General features: G+C 35.5%; 1 protein-coding gene across 2 annotated transcripts in view; it reads left to right on the plus strand.

The window, feature by feature from the left end:
* The window catches only part of fgd5b (FYVE, RhoGEF and PH domain containing 5b), a 72,485-nt gene that overhangs the window by 16,424 nt on the left and 37,715 nt on the right, over positions 1 to 18,346 (plus strand). For both annotated transcript variants that reach the window (XM_088636481.1, XM_088636480.1), the window contains 3 exons: positions 14,093 to 14,222; positions 16,073 to 16,131; positions 17,205 to 17,235. In XM_088636481.1, coding sequence (XP_088492607.1) covers positions 14,093 to 14,222; positions 16,073 to 16,131; positions 17,205 to 17,235 — 220 coding nt within the window. The remainder of the gene's footprint in view (positions 1 to 14,092; positions 14,223 to 16,072; positions 16,132 to 17,204; positions 17,236 to 18,346) is intronic.

An 18,346-nucleotide genomic window follows, 5' to 3' on the forward strand; every position in this document is an offset into this window, starting at 1 on the left:
TCTGTCATACAGCTTTAAGCTAGTGGTTGCCAGTGGGTCATTTGTTTTCTGCTTAAAAAAATTGAGAAGAATCCTGCTTGAATTACTAAGCTGCGCAAACCATGGGGAACTAAAGAAACAAGCAAAGACCATGCACTTTGTCATCCATCTTGTAAGAAGATGTGTCTTTCGATGGAAAACTAGTTCTTTTCTTTTTTATAATGTGCTCTGAAGTCAATCCCTTCCCACACAAAGTTTGGAAAAAAAAAACTTTTCACACAGGTTTATACTGTATACTAGTATAAAGGACATAATTTTCTACCCAAGTACTATATGTTTTTACAATAGTATTTGGTCAGTTTTTCCCCTATTTGGAACTTTTACCCTATTTGCTGTTATTGTTGGCTATGGTTTTTCATAGAGCAAAATCATATATGATTCTTTTAGTTTATAGAAAATGGAAAATGGCCTTTTAAAAAAAGAGAGCTATTGTTAAATTACACAGTACCTCTTAAGTAGACCAAATTAGGCACTCTCCATTTAAAGGAAGCCATTGATGTGAAGTTCACTGAGAATGGACAAAAAAACTCATTTTATTTGTTACGATGTGGCGAGTGGATGGTGTGGCAAATGGCTGGATAGAGCTGCGTCTTGCTGACAGGCTGAGGAATCCAAATACTTAATCCCAGCGAAGGCTCACAAAGTAACTAGAGCTGACAGAGATAGCCAAACCAGATCAGAGTTATGAAGGCAGGCAGAAATAGTGGAAGAGGACAGATGATAGCCAGCACAAGACTGAGGGAGGGCACAGCTGTTGGGGCAGAACGATGGTGGATCCATCCTCTGGCTGGAGGTACGGCACTAGTCTGTGGTCAAGTGCTCAGCTGGACAGACGGGGTGCCAAGAAGCAGAGCTGGTTTGAGACAGACTGAGTAATAACTGAATTCTGAATTCAGACTGAGTGTCCTTCTTGAAAGTGGGCCTGTTATACTGTGAGCACTACCCTTGCCAGAAAGTAGCTCAGTGACAGAGTGGCAGATCAGGGTTTTTAATATTCTGGACTAATGGGCTAATAATTACCTGTTAAGTGTGGGCACTTAACATGAGTCCTCATGTCCCCAGAAGGCGTTCAACTCCTCCTGGCTGGTTTTCATGGAGACCAGGAGCTGTGACCTCTGGCTCAACAGGGCATAACAATGTTTCCTTGAATTCAGTGATCTTGGATTAATCAGAAGACCCTCAAAGTATTGTCAAAAGATATCCAGTTTGTTCTTTAATTGGTGTTTTGACAAAAATATTACAAATTGGTGATTTTGGTTTTTTACCAGGGAAATATTTTGCAGACGTACAGTAGTCTGTAGTTGGGAACAACATTGATATAATCAGTCAGATAAAAAAAAAAAAGTTGTATACACCCTCCCATTTTGGATTTCAACTCTGTATTGTATTGCTGTTCAAATACAATTAGGACAAGTTGTGTTGTGGAATGAACTTCCAATATCCTACTGTTAGCCATTCTTAGCCTCTATTGTGTCTTACTTATCTTATCAGAAAGTTCGCTGAAGTAAAGGTCTGTTGAGATATTGTTAGATCTTGACTCTAAATTCCTAATCTAAATCTAAATCATGATGTGACTCTTTGACCAGTTTTATATATCTGTGATGAAGACTCACACAAAGCTTTGTGAAATGAGGTGAAAGAAAGCTATGAAATGTGCTTTGTGTGGTTAGCATCAGAAAGAGTGTTTTAAATCCTGTGTGGTAAACCATGGAGTGCAGATAATGTTCATAATGGAATTTAAACACTGATGGCTTGTTCATAATGGAATTTAAATACTGATGGCTTGTGTAGCTGCATTTAATTTGAGATGGGAAAAAACGGAAAATTTGTTAAATTAAAATGTTATTCTTGGAATAATAATCAATATTGCTGTGAAGTCACTTTTCCAGTACGCTGCTGAGTACTAAGCAAGGATTAATGGCGAATATTTGAATAGAGGATTCTTGTGTTTTGCGGATACAGTAATCATGTATGTTCTTAGAGGTTTGCCGTTTCTATCATATATAATCTGATTTAACATTTGAACTTGTTTGTTTTTGCAAAGAGAGAGCCAGAAAACTGCTATATAGGAACAAGTAATAGGTTTATGTTATATATACTGTATATAACTGCTATATACAGTTTATATAACTGCAAATTCAAGTGACTACATGTTATTTAGAAGCACAATCCATATTTACATTTCCCTGTAACTTTATTTCTTGGTTGGTACACATCCTGTTGTGTGCTAATTGATATTTTTTGTTTCCTACTGCTATGTTTATTGTGTACGTTGGCTGTCTTTTCCAGTTTAAGTAATCTCTGAAAAGATCTGAACAATAGGACATTACATGGAAAATTGTGCCAATGTCACACCATATTGTCAGACTCCAGTTTCTTTTCCCCTATTGTAAAGCAAAGACAGCGGAAAGCTGTGTAGAACTGTGTATTTCCTAGGATATGAAACTAGAATAAATTAAATTAATGGGAAACAGAGATGATGTAAACCATAATATTGAAGTGCACATTGAAGTTGAATAGCTGCTACATTGTAGTCATATAATATAAAAACTTTTCGTAGTAATTTTCTCACTGAAAACAGAAACAGACAGATAAATCTCAGACTTGTCCTTGAATGCGGCTTTAAAATAGTGAAAAAGGTGTTAGAACTGTACCATTTTAGGTCAGTGGATTTGGCTTTAGTGCAACACCAGAGAAAGAGACTGCAGCACTATGGGTAAAGTCCAATTAAGAATGACTGAAGTTCTAAGGATGGGTCTGTTTCTGGAATGTATTATAATTCAGTCTCTCTGAAGGCCTATGGAGCAGTGGTTTCAAAGGCTTGGGATGGAAAAGGCAGAATTTCCCGTAATTATGTTTCCAGCTGCTTTCACCATTCAGTTTCTAACATGAACAACAATCATTTCCAAATGACTGTCAGCTAGGGTAAGAACGTAATGCTTAAAATTGAAGTAAAATTATATTATACTGTAGTGTTATATTACATTCAAGATTCACATGAGTCATGCATATTCTAGAATGGATTTTTAAAATAAACCTTCATAAAATTTCCTGAATGAAAAAAAACAATCAGTATATAATGATGAAGTAAAAAAAAATAGACAATAATATTTTCATTTAATGATGAGACGTTGTCCATGAGTAAACTATATGCTCAACAAACTTTAGTTTGAAGCAGCCAGTTTATCCAGTATGTCTACATGTACTGTACATATGAATGTCTCAGTGCTATGGTTTTAAAGAGAAAGGTATATAGGCAATAAGCACTTTTAAAAAAATGTATTCATCTGACATTCTATACCATAAATACCTTAAGTAATAAACACCTTAAGTAGACTTATCTTAGTATTGATTACAATGCATTAGGTTGACACTTGTATCCAATGAGACTTTCTACCCACAACCCCAGCTAGGGTTTGGATCTACGGCTATCCGGAGATTTGAGTAGAGCTCTAACCACTACTTCTATTTGCAGTACAACCACCCATGAGTATATCCTTGAAGCTTTTCAACTTTAAGACCAAATTAACTGGCATCACAGTTGTTAGGTGTACACGTAGGTGTTCTGTAACATGTTTGTAATCCATGTTTCAATCTAATATAGTTTCATGGATTATACTGTATAAAAAGATAGGTTCTCCACATGTTAGTGTAGGTATCCTCTGCGTGCTCTGCTTTCCTCCTACAGTCCAAAAACATACAGATAGGTTAATTGGCTTCTGGGAAAATTGGTCCTGTAGTGAGTGTGTGTTGATGTGTATGTGTCATAAGATTGACTGGTGTCCCATCCAGAGTGTATCACGCTTTGTTCCCGTTGCTTGCTGGGATAGGCTGCAATTCCCCCACGCCCCCCCTTGTGGCTATAAAAATTAAAACTTCCAGGGAAAGGGGTTTACGTATTCTAAAGATTTGTGTGGGTTGAGTATTTTCATTCTTTTCCTCTCACCGCTGTTTTAGTTCAGAGGAAACCAGTGGTTACCACTACCTGTAAGCAAAAGTGAGTTTAGTGTATTAAATAGCATTTAAAAGTCATTTAGAAGTCAAGTTATGGAGTCATACTTCATAAGTATAAACAACTTTCAATGGCCCCACTTCCTGAGTTGAATTTTAAGGTGCAGAGATATTACTATAGACAAAGAACATGAAAGGCCAGGTTTGTACATAACAACAGAACCAAGCACAGCACATGCATTTATGTGTTTTGGAAATGATGGAAGGGGCCTGTTTTCTCTTTGTCGTGAGTATTGATGAGACTAAAGGAAGCCCACCCAGTACATTACTGTGTAGTTGTCTGCTTGGAATTGTATTCAGTCAGTGGAGCCATTCCTGTGTGTCAGCAGGTCTACACTGTAGGTTTTGGCTTGAGAAGGCCTGGGTGTGGGGCATCCTAACGTCAACTGCTCTGAGGTCATTGCCAGGTCATCTCTTGGGAGGAAGTGCTCTGCCTATGTTCTTCCACCTTGCTGTTTACAGGAAATGCGAGACAAGGGCCTCTGCAATGGGCCATAGTGCTGGAGGGTGTGAAGTTCTCAGACGTCTGGTGAAAAAACAATCTAAGGTGTGGTGCTGAAACCCTGAAACATTGTCATAAAATACCAGACTAAAAACTCAAGCTGTTTTAGTCTCCGTTTTTTAAAGCTGGCAGCTAAGAAGCTGTTTTTGTTCTGACCAGCACAACTTAAAATGGACTTTCTTTTTTATATGTGAGTTATGTATATATACAATTTATCTCTTAATCACTGAACAAATTATCGAATACCATATACAGTAAATGTCTTCTAAAGACTTAAAAACAATTCTGATCTGAGATGTGTTTAAAGTCATTTGTTTAAGTCTGTCTAAAGAGAAGTAAACCTTTTCAGTGAGCAACAAATTTATATATGTATACACTTTTGTCCAGAAGTCTTCGCAATCTTAGGCACAATCAGGTGTTATCAGATTTGTAAGGTACAGTATGTTACAAAAAACTACCATTTACTCAGAGCATCTACATTCTTTTCTGGTAATCTATCAACTCGTAGCTGGCTGTTATCACTATAGCTTGGTTTGGGTATGTTGTGTGAACTTATTAAGAAGCAGAACATATTAGAAATATCAAATTCACATTGATCAGAATCTACAAAAGCCTGATTACAGGAAATTAGGGCAAACTGCCTGTGACCAATATGAATTATTGCAGTAACATTTATAACATTTAACATTCAAATCAAATAGGCTTACTGTCAGGTGTACCTTAAACATTCGTCATTAAAGACCACAACACTATGAAACACAGATCTGAAAATGTTAAAATACAATGGCTACAGTTTCAATAGAATATTCCTAGAGAATGTGTTTCAACATAAAGAAAGAAAAACTGCAAATACCGGAACAATGCAAAATGTCTTAAGACATTTTCACAATATCGAATACATTATATACTGTACCGTATAAGAAAGATTTCCAGTAAAAGTCTTAGATGAAAAAAGATTACAGATGAAACTAGTCAGCATGAAACACATAAAAAGACATTAAAATGAACCCCCTTTATTCTGAAAGCAGAGAACTCTCTAGGCAGTAGGTGTAAAAAACTTATTTTTTCCAGTGCATTTGTGAACGCTGATGAATATAGCCTTTGCTGGTGACAGTGCAGTAAGCAAAGGAGCACAGACCACATGGTGACCTAGGCTGGGCGCTAGATACAGGCCTTTGATTGGGTGGGGAGCCTAGTGCAACATCCTGATGCAGGATGGAGTGGGGTGGGTGGGGAGCAACTTCCAGGCTGAAAAAGCACCTTGATTAGCAGATTACAAAATGCACTGGCAAACAAGGAGGGTCAGAACACTGTGGTTTGTAGTACATCTTACCCCTAATCTGAAAAAAGGAATCTGTCCTCCATTTGGAAACAGTGCAAACAGCAGCTTTATACAGGGAAACACTTCAAACTAGGGTAAAACACTGGAATACTGTATTACAGTTTGTTTTCAGTCCTGTACCATTGTTTGTACATGTCCAGTATCTGAAGAATCATAATACAGAGTTGCCATGTAGAAATATATTATCTTGACAGAAGGACAGAGAAATGGAAATTAAAAATATTGATCTGATGAGTGTTAATGAAATGAAGACAAGATAATTTCCCCAAATTGTATTCCAGCATTTTGTTACACATTTCCTGCAAATGAAATGCTAACCTTTGTGAATATAGTATAAAATGTTGAAGCTGTAAACCCAGTGGTTTAGCTAAAGAATGTAATAAATATTATGATCGCATTAGGCTGACATAGGTTGCACAATTTAATTTGAAACACATGAACATTTTTGGTTAAGTCTCTTTTTTTTTCCCCTGAAAGCCTTGCTAATGCTCTATAATGTTGGAAGTTCAGTGTTAAGGGTTTCTGTTTTCTCTGTGACTATTTGTAAGAGAGACAAGAGTCAGGCAAACAAAAGGAATCAGTAGTTAGCCTGGAGTTCTGTGGACTTACAAAATTATATTATTTTTCATGTGATGTTATGTCAGGAAATAATTCAGTATTGTTTTCCCTGAGAGCTATTGGATAGCAGGGGCTGAAAGAGTGAAGAAAAACATAATTTCTCATTTTTTAACCAGGCATCAAATAAGCAGCCTTTGAGCTTGAAGACATTTGGGGTAACTTACACTTTGGTTGAGGAGCCAATTTAAAACAGTCTGGATGTTTTGAAAAATCTGTAAGATTGTGTGCTTTTTATCTGATCTGTGATACAATCTGTCTGAGAGCCACATTTCTCCTGGTGAAAGTCACTTAGTTCGATTGCTTCCACCTTAACTTTATCAGTGTAGAACTGCAATCTGCAATTTCTTTTAAGAAAGAAAAAAGACACATTGCGGAGAGACCCAGAAGCCATATTTCTAACTTTATAAGGTTTTAAAAGTTTATTTATACCTGTAAATCGCTGTGGATAGTCATAAATATTTTGGACATAGGTCAGATACCTAAAAATAATTTGGAGGTATGATATTCTACTACAGTTTTCTGTGGTTCCCATGTTTTGTGATTTCTTGATAGGATATTCTGTGGCAGAATTCTGTGCAACTTAAGAGATAAAAAGTCTAATATTTGTTTGGATAATGAATTAAACAATGTTCTTCTGTTTTCAGCATGGAATAAACTTTTACGTGTTCCTTTGCATCCTACGCATGTTGACGCAGCTAACCGCTTGAAATTAATTCCAATTGCAATGAATTTGGGAGTCAACTGAGTTTATTAAAATATTATGAAAAAGACTTTATAGTATTTAAGCAAACCATTTCCATCACATTAGATTATCAGAATTACACGATGTACTGGCAATCAATGAGTTATATACTGTATATACAGAGTAGTACTAAAATGACATGTTGAGATCACATCTGCAGTTTGTATTTGTAACTCTCAGTCAAAAGCATTTGATGGTTTAATTTTGTCTCCTAAACCAGGAGCATCTACAGTAGGTGGCAGCAGCCTTTAGTTGGAGTCTGTTGCATTTTGGTTAAATTTTAGCACTGGGAATAAATTACTGTATCTGGTAACTCTTTATTGAAGTTTATTACTCCATTAGTAGTGTTTACTACATCAGTTAAGTTCAAAACTATTTCCTGTGGGATCATATGAAGTATTGTTGTAGCAAGATCTTTAAGCTTTCGTTTTTTTTTATTTGCCCTAGAACTTTATTGAAAAGACAGCAATATTAGTGGAAATAGAGTACAGGTTTGGACTTCAAGACCAGTATTATAAAAGTACAACCATGATATAGACAGGACAGCTTTTGTATCTAGGGATTTTCAAAAGGAATTAATCAACAGTTCCATGATGTTTGCAAAAATCTGACTAACATAGTGTTTTGCTCATTCACAGACAGACTTTAGCAAGTACCCAGTGCAGCTGCAAGGCTTGACTTAAGGCGAACTTTTTGTAACCTCCAAAATGATATAAAACAGTAGAGCAGAATGATGGGACATTATAGTACTTGAGTATCGCTCTTCTCCACATTAACATACTGAATGAAATTTTACGCTGGGAAATATGTGTGTGTGTGAAAGGCCTTGGGCTAATAGAAGATGTAATGTGATCAAAAAGCACTACAATTTCAGAGAACTGGAGAGGGAACTGTAGATTTCCTATTGTTATATTAGATTTTGTGAGATAAAGTCTGACAATATTTCAATTTCACTGACGACCCCAAACAGAATTGCCATATTCTTCAATCAGGTATTGCTGTAATTTAATAGAGACAGAAGCAAACTCAGGCAACAGTGAAAATATGAGGGGAAATGATTTCAGCAGGTCCAACCCCACCTTCATTAATCAATTTATTAAGATAATAAAAATGAACAGCAAGCTTCAGCCTAATCATTATAAAGAGAAAATGATTTTTTGTCTCATTATTTCAAAGTTAAGCACTATTATTTGAGGAAAAATGTGACGACAATGGAATCTATTACACAAACGAATGTGTTACTAATCATAATGTCATTTTGGTGACTGTGTCCTCTCCACTCTCAGAAAGAAGTATATAGATTGTTGTTATGAGTATATTTAATGCTGTTGCTCCAGCTTAGACATCTTTGCCGCTGGCAACGTATTCCAAACTCAAAACATTTTGTTTCCTTCTTCAAATAACAGTAGGAGACAAGGCCAAGCATCTTTAATTTATGCTCCAGATTTCTGTGGTGCAGTATAAGAAGTGGTATTGGCTTCCTAAATCAAGGAACTCCAATTCGCTTAGTTAGCCAAATAAAGATGTATGCAATTTTCTAGAAAAACCTTGTGGAAATGCAAGTTTGTAGACTCCAGGGGATGAAATATTCTTCACAATTTGTCATAGCCACAGTATAGCGTTAACACAATGCTGCTGGAATGTGCAGTTGTCACTAGGGAATTTATAATGTACCGACATGCTAGCAACATGCATAAAACCTCACTTAGGAACAGCTTCAAAAGCCAATATTTGAAGAACCACTATTTAGGATTATGGTGTTTTTAATAGTTACTATGAAGTGATTGATATACAATTTTTCACACTTCTTCACAATATTAGAAAGAAAGAAAGTCTTGTATTTCAAATTCCTTGTTTCCAACTATTTCTGAAGATGTTAGAATAGTGGACAATTCTGTAGTCAAAAAATGTTGGCCCTTGAATCCAAACAAGCTCAGAACATTGATCAGTACTCTTTACATCCAAGATGAATGAAAACATATTAGAAATTTACTAAAAAACTAGCTATGGACTGTGCTGATTTCTGACCATTATACAAAGAGTTACAGCTTGAAGTACATGTAGGATTCAATGTTAATATTTAAGATCATTAAAAAAAATGATGTCCCATTTATTTAATTTTGGATTAAAAAAACTGCACATTAAACTGTTTAGTATAGCACTATCTGCCCATCTGATCGTCTGTAGTTGTGTTCTTTGTTAGGCCCAGCTGTAGACTTATAAAGCTAAGGACTACAGTTAGTACAAAGCCCAAGCTCTTAATGTTTTAAAATGATAACTATTCATCTATTTTGCTGATCCATGTTAATTTTAAACATTAATCATTTATTTTAAACATGTTTGCATGTTTTAAAATGTTCTAGGAAGCTGTCACAAGGAAACATCATCACTGTTAAATATTCATTTCAAACAATGAAGATGCTAATTTATATTAAATGAAAAAGTTGATCATACTTAACTTAGAACTTAGAAATATATATAGTTGTTTGTATGAGCAACTGTATTTGAGCAACCATACTCAAAATGATGCATTGAAGCAAAAGACGTTTTACTGTATACTGTATGCCGAAGGTATAACAATATTCAGACTGTGTTGGATGGTTGAACAGATTAGACTGCAGCAGTCATGAGCCATTCTTGCTAGCACAATTAATGTGTCTTTTCCTGAGAGGCAGCCAGAAACGGCAGCCAATTAAAAAAAAAGTTTTTAAAAGTAGACAAAAATAGAAGAAAGCAATGCTCTTACAAAGCTGGACAATACCACCTGGATATTTTTCAACAAGACAGTACTCGCCTTGCTTTTAAAGCTCTTGTGGTAACTGAACTACTTTGAATTTGTGTGCTCACAATATCAAAATAAACAGCAAGTGCTCTTTATAAAGAGGAGCAGCTTGTTGCAGTCAGTTGCAGATGTCTCCCATGTAATGATTTTCAATTACAGCCCAGTGATATTACATGCCCATTCTCAAATTTTTGTCAGTTGTCCCGCTTTAAACTGTGATTAATTATTGCAATGATAGCCCATTTAATTTTAACCTTCAAGTCCATCCACATTTTCAGACCAATTCCAGCAAACAGAAAATGATCTATGTATTTGGTTAAGTACTGACCTCATTAATAAATACATAGCAACATGTTTTTCATGGTAACACCATTACTTAATTACTGCTTGTGTTACTACAGTCCTTTAGTTTGATGTCTGAAGTTAGTACAGTACTTAATCCAAAGACAGTCTTGTGACAGGGAAGCTAAGTCACCCAAAAGTCACCATAGCTGGGCTCCGTTAAGCTGGTCATCTACATTGAGAATGGTCTCTCCCAAACTCATCACAGGTGTTTAAAATACTGTAATCAGGGCTCCACTACTCAAAATGATTTCCCCCAGCCACAGAGACCTTGCTTCACTCCACCACAATCACATATATACCCTGAGGTACAATTTAAATACACTACAGGTGTCTATCTTAGGCTATGCTTGGTTCTTCAAGTCCAGTATGTTCCTTTTGTGTTTCTCATAACCATATAAGCTAGCAATACAGTAAACCCTCAGTTTCTCAGACTTCACTTTAACAGACTTGGGACTTCATTATTAAAGTTAATTATTTATTAACATATAATAAAAATAAATGCTGCTTAGGTTTAAATTCAGGAATATCAGTGATGTCCAGTAGGGGTAGATCAATTGCTAAAAAAGAGTGTTGTTTATTTCATATGCTTCACTGAATTTTATATACTAAATTTCTAAAAAGAGCTTGTATATTTGATATTATGTATGATATTGTACAGTATATTGTAAAAAAAGGCATAGAAAGAAATTACATTGACTGTGTTTATTACAGTTGTTAAAATTTGTTAGAAGATCCAGAAAGCATACTGTATATACAGTATGTGTTTTTTTTCTCATGTAATATATTTTGGACCTGAAAAAATGTAAATCTTATTTTAATGGACATTCAGTAATAATGGACACCCAATTAGTCTGTTAAACCGAGGGTGTACTGTATATAAAAAAGTAAAACAGATTTACCGTACATTTTAATATTTGTTTCTGAAAAATACTATATGTAAGAAAAAAAATAAGTACTGAAGGGAAGGTTGTAATTTTTCAAGCAATGCTCAAATATTTACATTCGGTATTGCAAAATTATACTTTAACTGTCACTGGTCTTACAAGAGATATTTTCTTTTATTCTCAAAAGGGCTGAGATTTTATTATACATTTATCATCTCAGTACCTGACTGACTTCAGATTCAGAGCTGAGAATTATCTTGTGTTTGATTAATATGTGGACTCTTTGCAAAGGTGTTAGCAGAAAGCTGTGTAATTTATGGATCCTGTTTAAAATTGTACCTATAATGAGATTCAGCACCAAGGCATAGATAACACTAATAACAGTAATGTACTTCTTATTGTATTTCAGAGATGTGACGGATTGAAATCTCCCAAATTTACAATGGCAGCACGAGTGCATGCTCTGTCTTTAAACATTTGGATAGCTTCCAATAAAAGTATACATTCTGCCCTCAAATGTTTTTGTGTATGTACATATTATTGCTAAATTTAAAGTATTAAAGCCCTATGGAACAATTTGGAATCAGGAAACAAACAGAGTTGTTCATTTATCGTTTTAGGGATGCCAATGTACCTCTCAAAGATTTCGCAGTAGAGTAGCTTGTTAGCCTTTGCAATTAAGGCAGAGCTATCGTGAGGTAAAAACTTATTTTCAAACAAGGATATATTTTAGCAAGACATTGATCAAAGACTCCATTGTTCAAGATTCTAGTTTTGAAAATGCATCCTTTTGTTTTAGGAAGCATTGCAGGTCAAATTTTACATAGACTCAAAAGATATGGCTACACATGAGTTTATTTGTTTGTTTGAACCTGTTTCTGTAATATTTACAGCTCAATAAGGCGGCACCCTATCCCAATGTCCATGCATCCATTTTCTAATGGCTTTATCCAGTACACAGTTGCAAGAGAGCTGGAGCCTAACCTGGCAAGCAAGGGGCTCAAGGCAGGTAACACCCTGGATGGGACACAAGTCCATCTCAGGGCACACACAGGCACAAACACGCTCACACTCACATGAAGGGCAGTCTTCCCAGAAGCCAATTAACTAACCAGTCTGTCTTCGGACTGTGGGAGGAAACTGGAGCACCTGGAGGAAACCCCACATGAAAACCGGGGGAACATACTGTACAAGCTCTAGCACTCAAGAAATTGAACTCAGGGCCCGAGCCCTGCAAAGCAGCAATTGCTCATTACTGTAAAACTGTGCCATCCACCATCCCAGTGTGTCAAATGAAATGTTAAAACTATTCAGCTCTCCCCAGTGGGACACCACTTGCTGGAAGATGCCTGTGTGAAGGATTGTCTTGTATGCTGAACTTAGTTTGTTTAAATATGCTTCCTGCATTTTGTATGTAGCAGCTACAAGAGTAGAGGGTTACACTACTTCACTCATATGTCTTGGCTAAAGGAATCTGCTGAAGCCATCAGGATGTCAGTTATTTCAAACAGAGCTGCTTTTGTTGCAGTAAGCTACTGTCTTCTTTGTTGTATGTGTAGTTTGTATGGTTGTGGATTCAGTCAATTAAAAGTGAGTCAGTCTCTGTGGGCTCTTCTTTTACTGCTCTGAAGTGGCTCGCTGTGTGGCTGCAGAACTGGCGCTTTTGCTCGTGCTCCTAATGTCTCCACAATCTGGTCTCAGTCATCCGTATTACCGCTGCAGGAGAATAAAAGAAAATGAGGCTTGGATTATAGGAAACACGCTGAGGTTGCTTGGACCTTTGAAGGCTTTGTGGTGTTTATTTAGCTCTGTTTTTTAGCAAATGCTCAGGGATTACACAATATCTGCTAGCTTTACTGGGGTACTTCTGTTCACGGTAATTGGTGGATTCTTTTCCAGTGATCCAGACAGATCGAGTTGTTAATACTCCATCTCTTTAATGCTCTGCCTTTTCTCTGGTGTTTGTGGAGAATGATTTGCTATTGTCAAATTCAAGGAAAGCTTCAGTACTTGTCAGCTAAAGCATGGAGTTTTTCTTCAGTATATGGAGAACAGTTATGAAAATGGTCATTCTTATGCAGTGTGTGAACATTACAACACAGAGAAGAAAAATATATATATAATGTGTCATGTAAGGCTGATACTGTATTTGTGCTAAAGACATGGAATTGAACACACATCCATGTGTTCAGAGTGTTAGTTTTAATGTTGCAGTGCTTTACATATACAGTAAACACATGCAGTGTCAAGGAAAAATATATTTAAGTGGTATTATATTTCCATATTAGGTACATATACTGTAACATATAGATCACTTTAACCAAATTGGCATCCATTATCAGTATGTTACTTACAGTATTCTTGACTGAGTTGTGATTAAAAAAAGAAAAATATTTTTACTAAAACTTGTAGATAAAGTAACTTTGCACTACCCATACACGCATTCTACTTTTATTTGGTTAAGTAAAAGAAAAACATACTATGTTTAGTACTAAAACATACTATAGTAGAAAGACATACTATGTTAACTATGGTACTTGATATTCCCAACATGGGAGAATTAGCACACATGATGTACTAGAACAGTGACAATAATTATCATTATAGTGATTGACACGATTTTTAATGTCTCTACTTCATTGTCCTAACACTTTGCGATGCTAGACATCTTTCATCTTTTTGAAGTAGTCACACACAGAGCATTTTCTCCTTAATAGGACTATTACTAACATGGTGAAAATTCTGCAATGACTCACACCAGTGATGGAGATCATTAAACCTGAATGATTTACTGAGATTTTGAGTTTCATGTCTTCTTCTGTTGCAGTGCCTATACAGAGCCTTATAATGTGTGCCCAGTGTCTACGGTGCCAGTTAGTGGCCTGGCATCAGAGGAAGACCAAGGCAAGAGCTCTGGGGAAGAGGACAGCCTAGTAGAGTCCAGCCAAGAGAGACAGGTGAGTCCATTCAAAAAGCCATTTTTAGAGGATGGTGAATTCTGGTTTTAATGACCAAGTCAGTATCTCAAACAGTATCTCAAGTGTAAGATGTGTGTTAACACCACCCCAAGATATACATCTTAGAACAATAAGTAAGGTGGCATTGCCACTATGAATGCCTCTTATCAGGACACCTCTGCTTTGGTAATAATGCCTTCCTCTGTTGGCACTTTATTTAAGGGTCACAGCTTATAACCGGCTTGCATCAAAGTTACATAATGTGCTACTTAAGGTGCACCTTATGGTAAGAGCAGAGTACTGTGTGCATTTGTGCTATTGGTGTCTGTTGTTTCTAAAAGAAAAAAAAAGTAACAGTGTATTATTCATGGCATATATTACTATTATATTCATATGGAGGTGCATATTAAATTTATATTAAATAATACCTAATGATAGTTAATGTTTAACTGGAATAAACTTAATTCTCAATAAGAACATGTAAGCTATATCTTAAACCACGTAGTTGTATTTACAGTATTTAATTATAGTACATGCAGTTTAAAAGCTTAACAGATTTTCTCTGACACAAAATTATAGGATAATTAGTATAGTACGGTATTTTCTTTTCACTGTTCATTGTGATCATATACTGTAGATCTTATTGGTTAAATGCTAACTGAAAGTAACATGGAATGACTACTGTAAATTTAATATGCATTTGCGTATGTAATTTAATGTAAGTAGCACCAAATAAACGCTTACCAAAATACCAAAGCGTTTTAAAGTCCCTTGATAAAAAAACTATGGATATGCACTGCAGGTGCAGACTGAACATGAAATTTGAAGTAACGGAATAAGAAACAAATTTGACTAGTCTCACAAAGTCACGGTATTGAAATGTCAACATGTCAACTTGAAATGTCAACTTTAAATGCTAACATTTAAAGAACAGTAGTAATACACGACTTTTAACGGATCAAACCAATAGTGTAATGTACAGGGAAGTATTTGATTTCCTATGATTACTGGTTTTGATGTGAAGATGTCCAAGAAAAATAAGTTTACAATGTAGGTTAATGCCCTAATCATCAGAACTGTTTTTTGGCCATGTTATGTGGAATAGTAAATGACAATGTTGAACTGACAATTCCAGAGCTCCTGCTGTCTTAGAATACGTATAGCCAAATTACTTTATTTTCCAAGTTTGTGGTCTCTGCATATTGTTGTCAGACTCTGGGTTCATTCTCTGGTTATACAAACAGCTGTTTAATAACAGAGGGACCAACGCCCAGCATAGTGTCTCAAGAATATCAGGCAGTCAGACTCAAGTCATGTGACAGGAGCTCTCTCTTTTGTGTATGAGAAAATAGAAAAGAGTATAAATTCCTGAAGCCATCACAAAAACCCTTTTGGATAAGAGTTCTGAAATAATATATTTTATATATATATATTTGTTAACAACAGGAATAAATACTGTTGCTAATGATTATTGTATTACATTTTCTTTTATTTAAATTTCATACATTTCACAGAAGTATGTATGCGCAGTTGATTTATGTACATGCCTTTTCTTTGAGAAAACAATGGCAGCCCATTTGTTCAATGCCTTTGAATTCTGAGGAAGTTGCATAGTTCAATGTTTCTAAATTTAAAACATCCTAACTCACAAACAATTTTACCTTTGTGATTGTGACTTTCTTGTTTTCTATGATCTCGACTCCGTCTTGTTATGATAAAAGAAATTTACATATGCAGCACTTGCTCAATAGAGTTACGTTTGTCGCAGAAATAACAATACCAGAATATTCAAATGATGGAAAATAATGTATTGCCTTTATACGTTGTGATAAAATCAATGTTTTTTACAGATTGATGGGCAATCAAGAGCTTTCTACATTGCAAAAGATCTTATGGATTCAGAGAACACGTGAGTTATCCCAGACTTTTGTTTAATTCAGATATTTCCAGATAATCTCTAGAGCCCAAGTGATTTATAGCTGCATCATAAAATGTGAGCATCATAATGTGTAAAAGTGTCTGTTTAAAGACAAATTAGCTCTAGTCCAGATATTCTGCACAAAAACGCATAAGGATAGGAGTATTTTGCAATCCTTGCAGAACTCTCATCCCTTATTTGGGAAAGAACTTTATCTCTTATTTTTCTGTGATTGTCTGTGATTAGCCATACCTTGAATCCACAGATTATATTTCACAAATTCCCACGTGTAATACAACTGTTCATTCTTGTGCTTCTGTTGGACCTGTATCTGAGAAAAGAATGACAGTGTTGGAATGATCCTTTGTCTTTAAAAACAAATTTGACATCACAATCACCTTTTCACTAAAACCACAAAATGCTATGCAAGAAGCTAATTCTTACTTTTCAAAGAAATAATATATAATGCAAACAATTTGGCAAATCATAAACCCACAGTAAAAACAAAACAGTCAATAAGCAGTCTTTAAATGGAAACATCTGCTTGTATGCAAGGCACTTACTGAACAAATCCCATTAAAGTGAGGTAACGACAATCACGTTTAGGCATAGCAGTGAAATTGGAGGCCTAATCTCTTCACTTGAGGAAGTGGAGTGAACATATGTCTTTTCAAACTGCCACTGAAACAGGCCTGAGAGCAAACTTTTTATATGTATCTGTTTAATATGATATCACTTGCAGGTGTTCATACAGATTTTTGGGAGCCACTTTCCCAGATAATTTCTTCATATTGCAAAAATGAAAATACAGGAATATATATATATAGAATTGAAAAAAACAAACAATTGATCTTGTGTTATTATTCTTAACGCCTTCTAGCACCATATCCATTGTAGTGTTGACAGTGTAGGACATGGCTTCTGAGATCTTCAATTCTAATTTCACACACAATTGTTATTTCTTAAGGACATCAGTTGCACAGGGCTTGTGCTTGTATGCATTCATGCCTCTGTGAATTCATTTTGGCCTTGACATTTTTTTTTCATTTCTGTTTTTTATTCAGACATGTAAAGGCTCTGAAGTTACTGCATGAGGTAAGAACATATTCACTTACAGTACTTTGCAGTTTTTAACCTGTTCCCATAATTTGTGGATGACAGCTACAGTATGTTTCATTTCAACTTTCAATAGCACCAAATTTATTTTCCCAACAGAAACATAGAAAAAAGCAACTAAAGCAACTTATGTTTAAGTATCCTTTGATATCAGCCTTGAAGGATGTCAAGGGTAGACTTACACTGATTGTGCCGTACAGCACTATAGTCACACTAAGACGAGAGCAATAATATACAGCCTGCAAAAGCTTGAAGATATTTTACTGTAATTCAATTCATTCTTTTCACTTGTCAGTCAAAACTGGGTCATATAATCATATAATCTTTAAATCCCAGGAGAGTATTTGCCTCAACAGATTTTGTGTTCGTTTACAACACAACTGATATTTTCTCTTCTTAGGTCTTAAACATTAACAATTTCAAAGAAATAATAAAGAAATGGCTAAGAATTCCCAAGAGCACTGAGGTCAGCAGAGTGCAGTGTCTGTCGTGTAATACTGGGTTAGATGATTGAGAGTCTTTTGTGCTTCGAATGTTTAATATGGCCTGCTGACCTCCTTGTCTAGTTTTGAAATAATAGCAGACACGTTTCCCATTTAAGGGGAGAGATCTGCAAGCTTCAATTTGGATAAGCATTCATAGTGGATGATGATATAGTTAATAATACATATTGGGTCACCTGCTGTATTAGAAGGGAGGTGTTTCAATGCATGTGTGTTATCCTCCTAAAACACCCTTATTTTGCCCCTGAAATCTGTGGGCAGTTTTCATAAATTTCTTTAGTAGTCTTTAGGGAGTCATATTTGAAGAAAAAATAAGAGAATGTTAAAATTGGTGTTCCACGTTTTCTGTGTTTATTTTACAGTGACAAATCTCCTAGGAGTTATTCTTTACATGATCCCAGTTTAGTAAAACATGATGCTTGATCATGATGATTATTAACCATAATTATTTTAAATTCATGGTTGCACACAATATACATCTCCATTCTTTGGAAAATAATATTGTCAAGACATGTTATCCAGCAACTGGTGAAAGTAAATGTGCAAATTTAGCGTATACTAATGGCTAAACTGCAGGACTGAAATAT

Source organism: Lepisosteus platostomus, chromosome 6 (genome assembly GCF_059453375.1).
Source record: "Lepisosteus platostomus isolate fLepPlt1 chromosome 6, fLepPlt1.hap1, whole genome shotgun sequence".
NCBI lineage: Eukaryota > Metazoa > Chordata > Actinopteri > Semionotiformes > Lepisosteidae > Lepisosteus > Lepisosteus platostomus.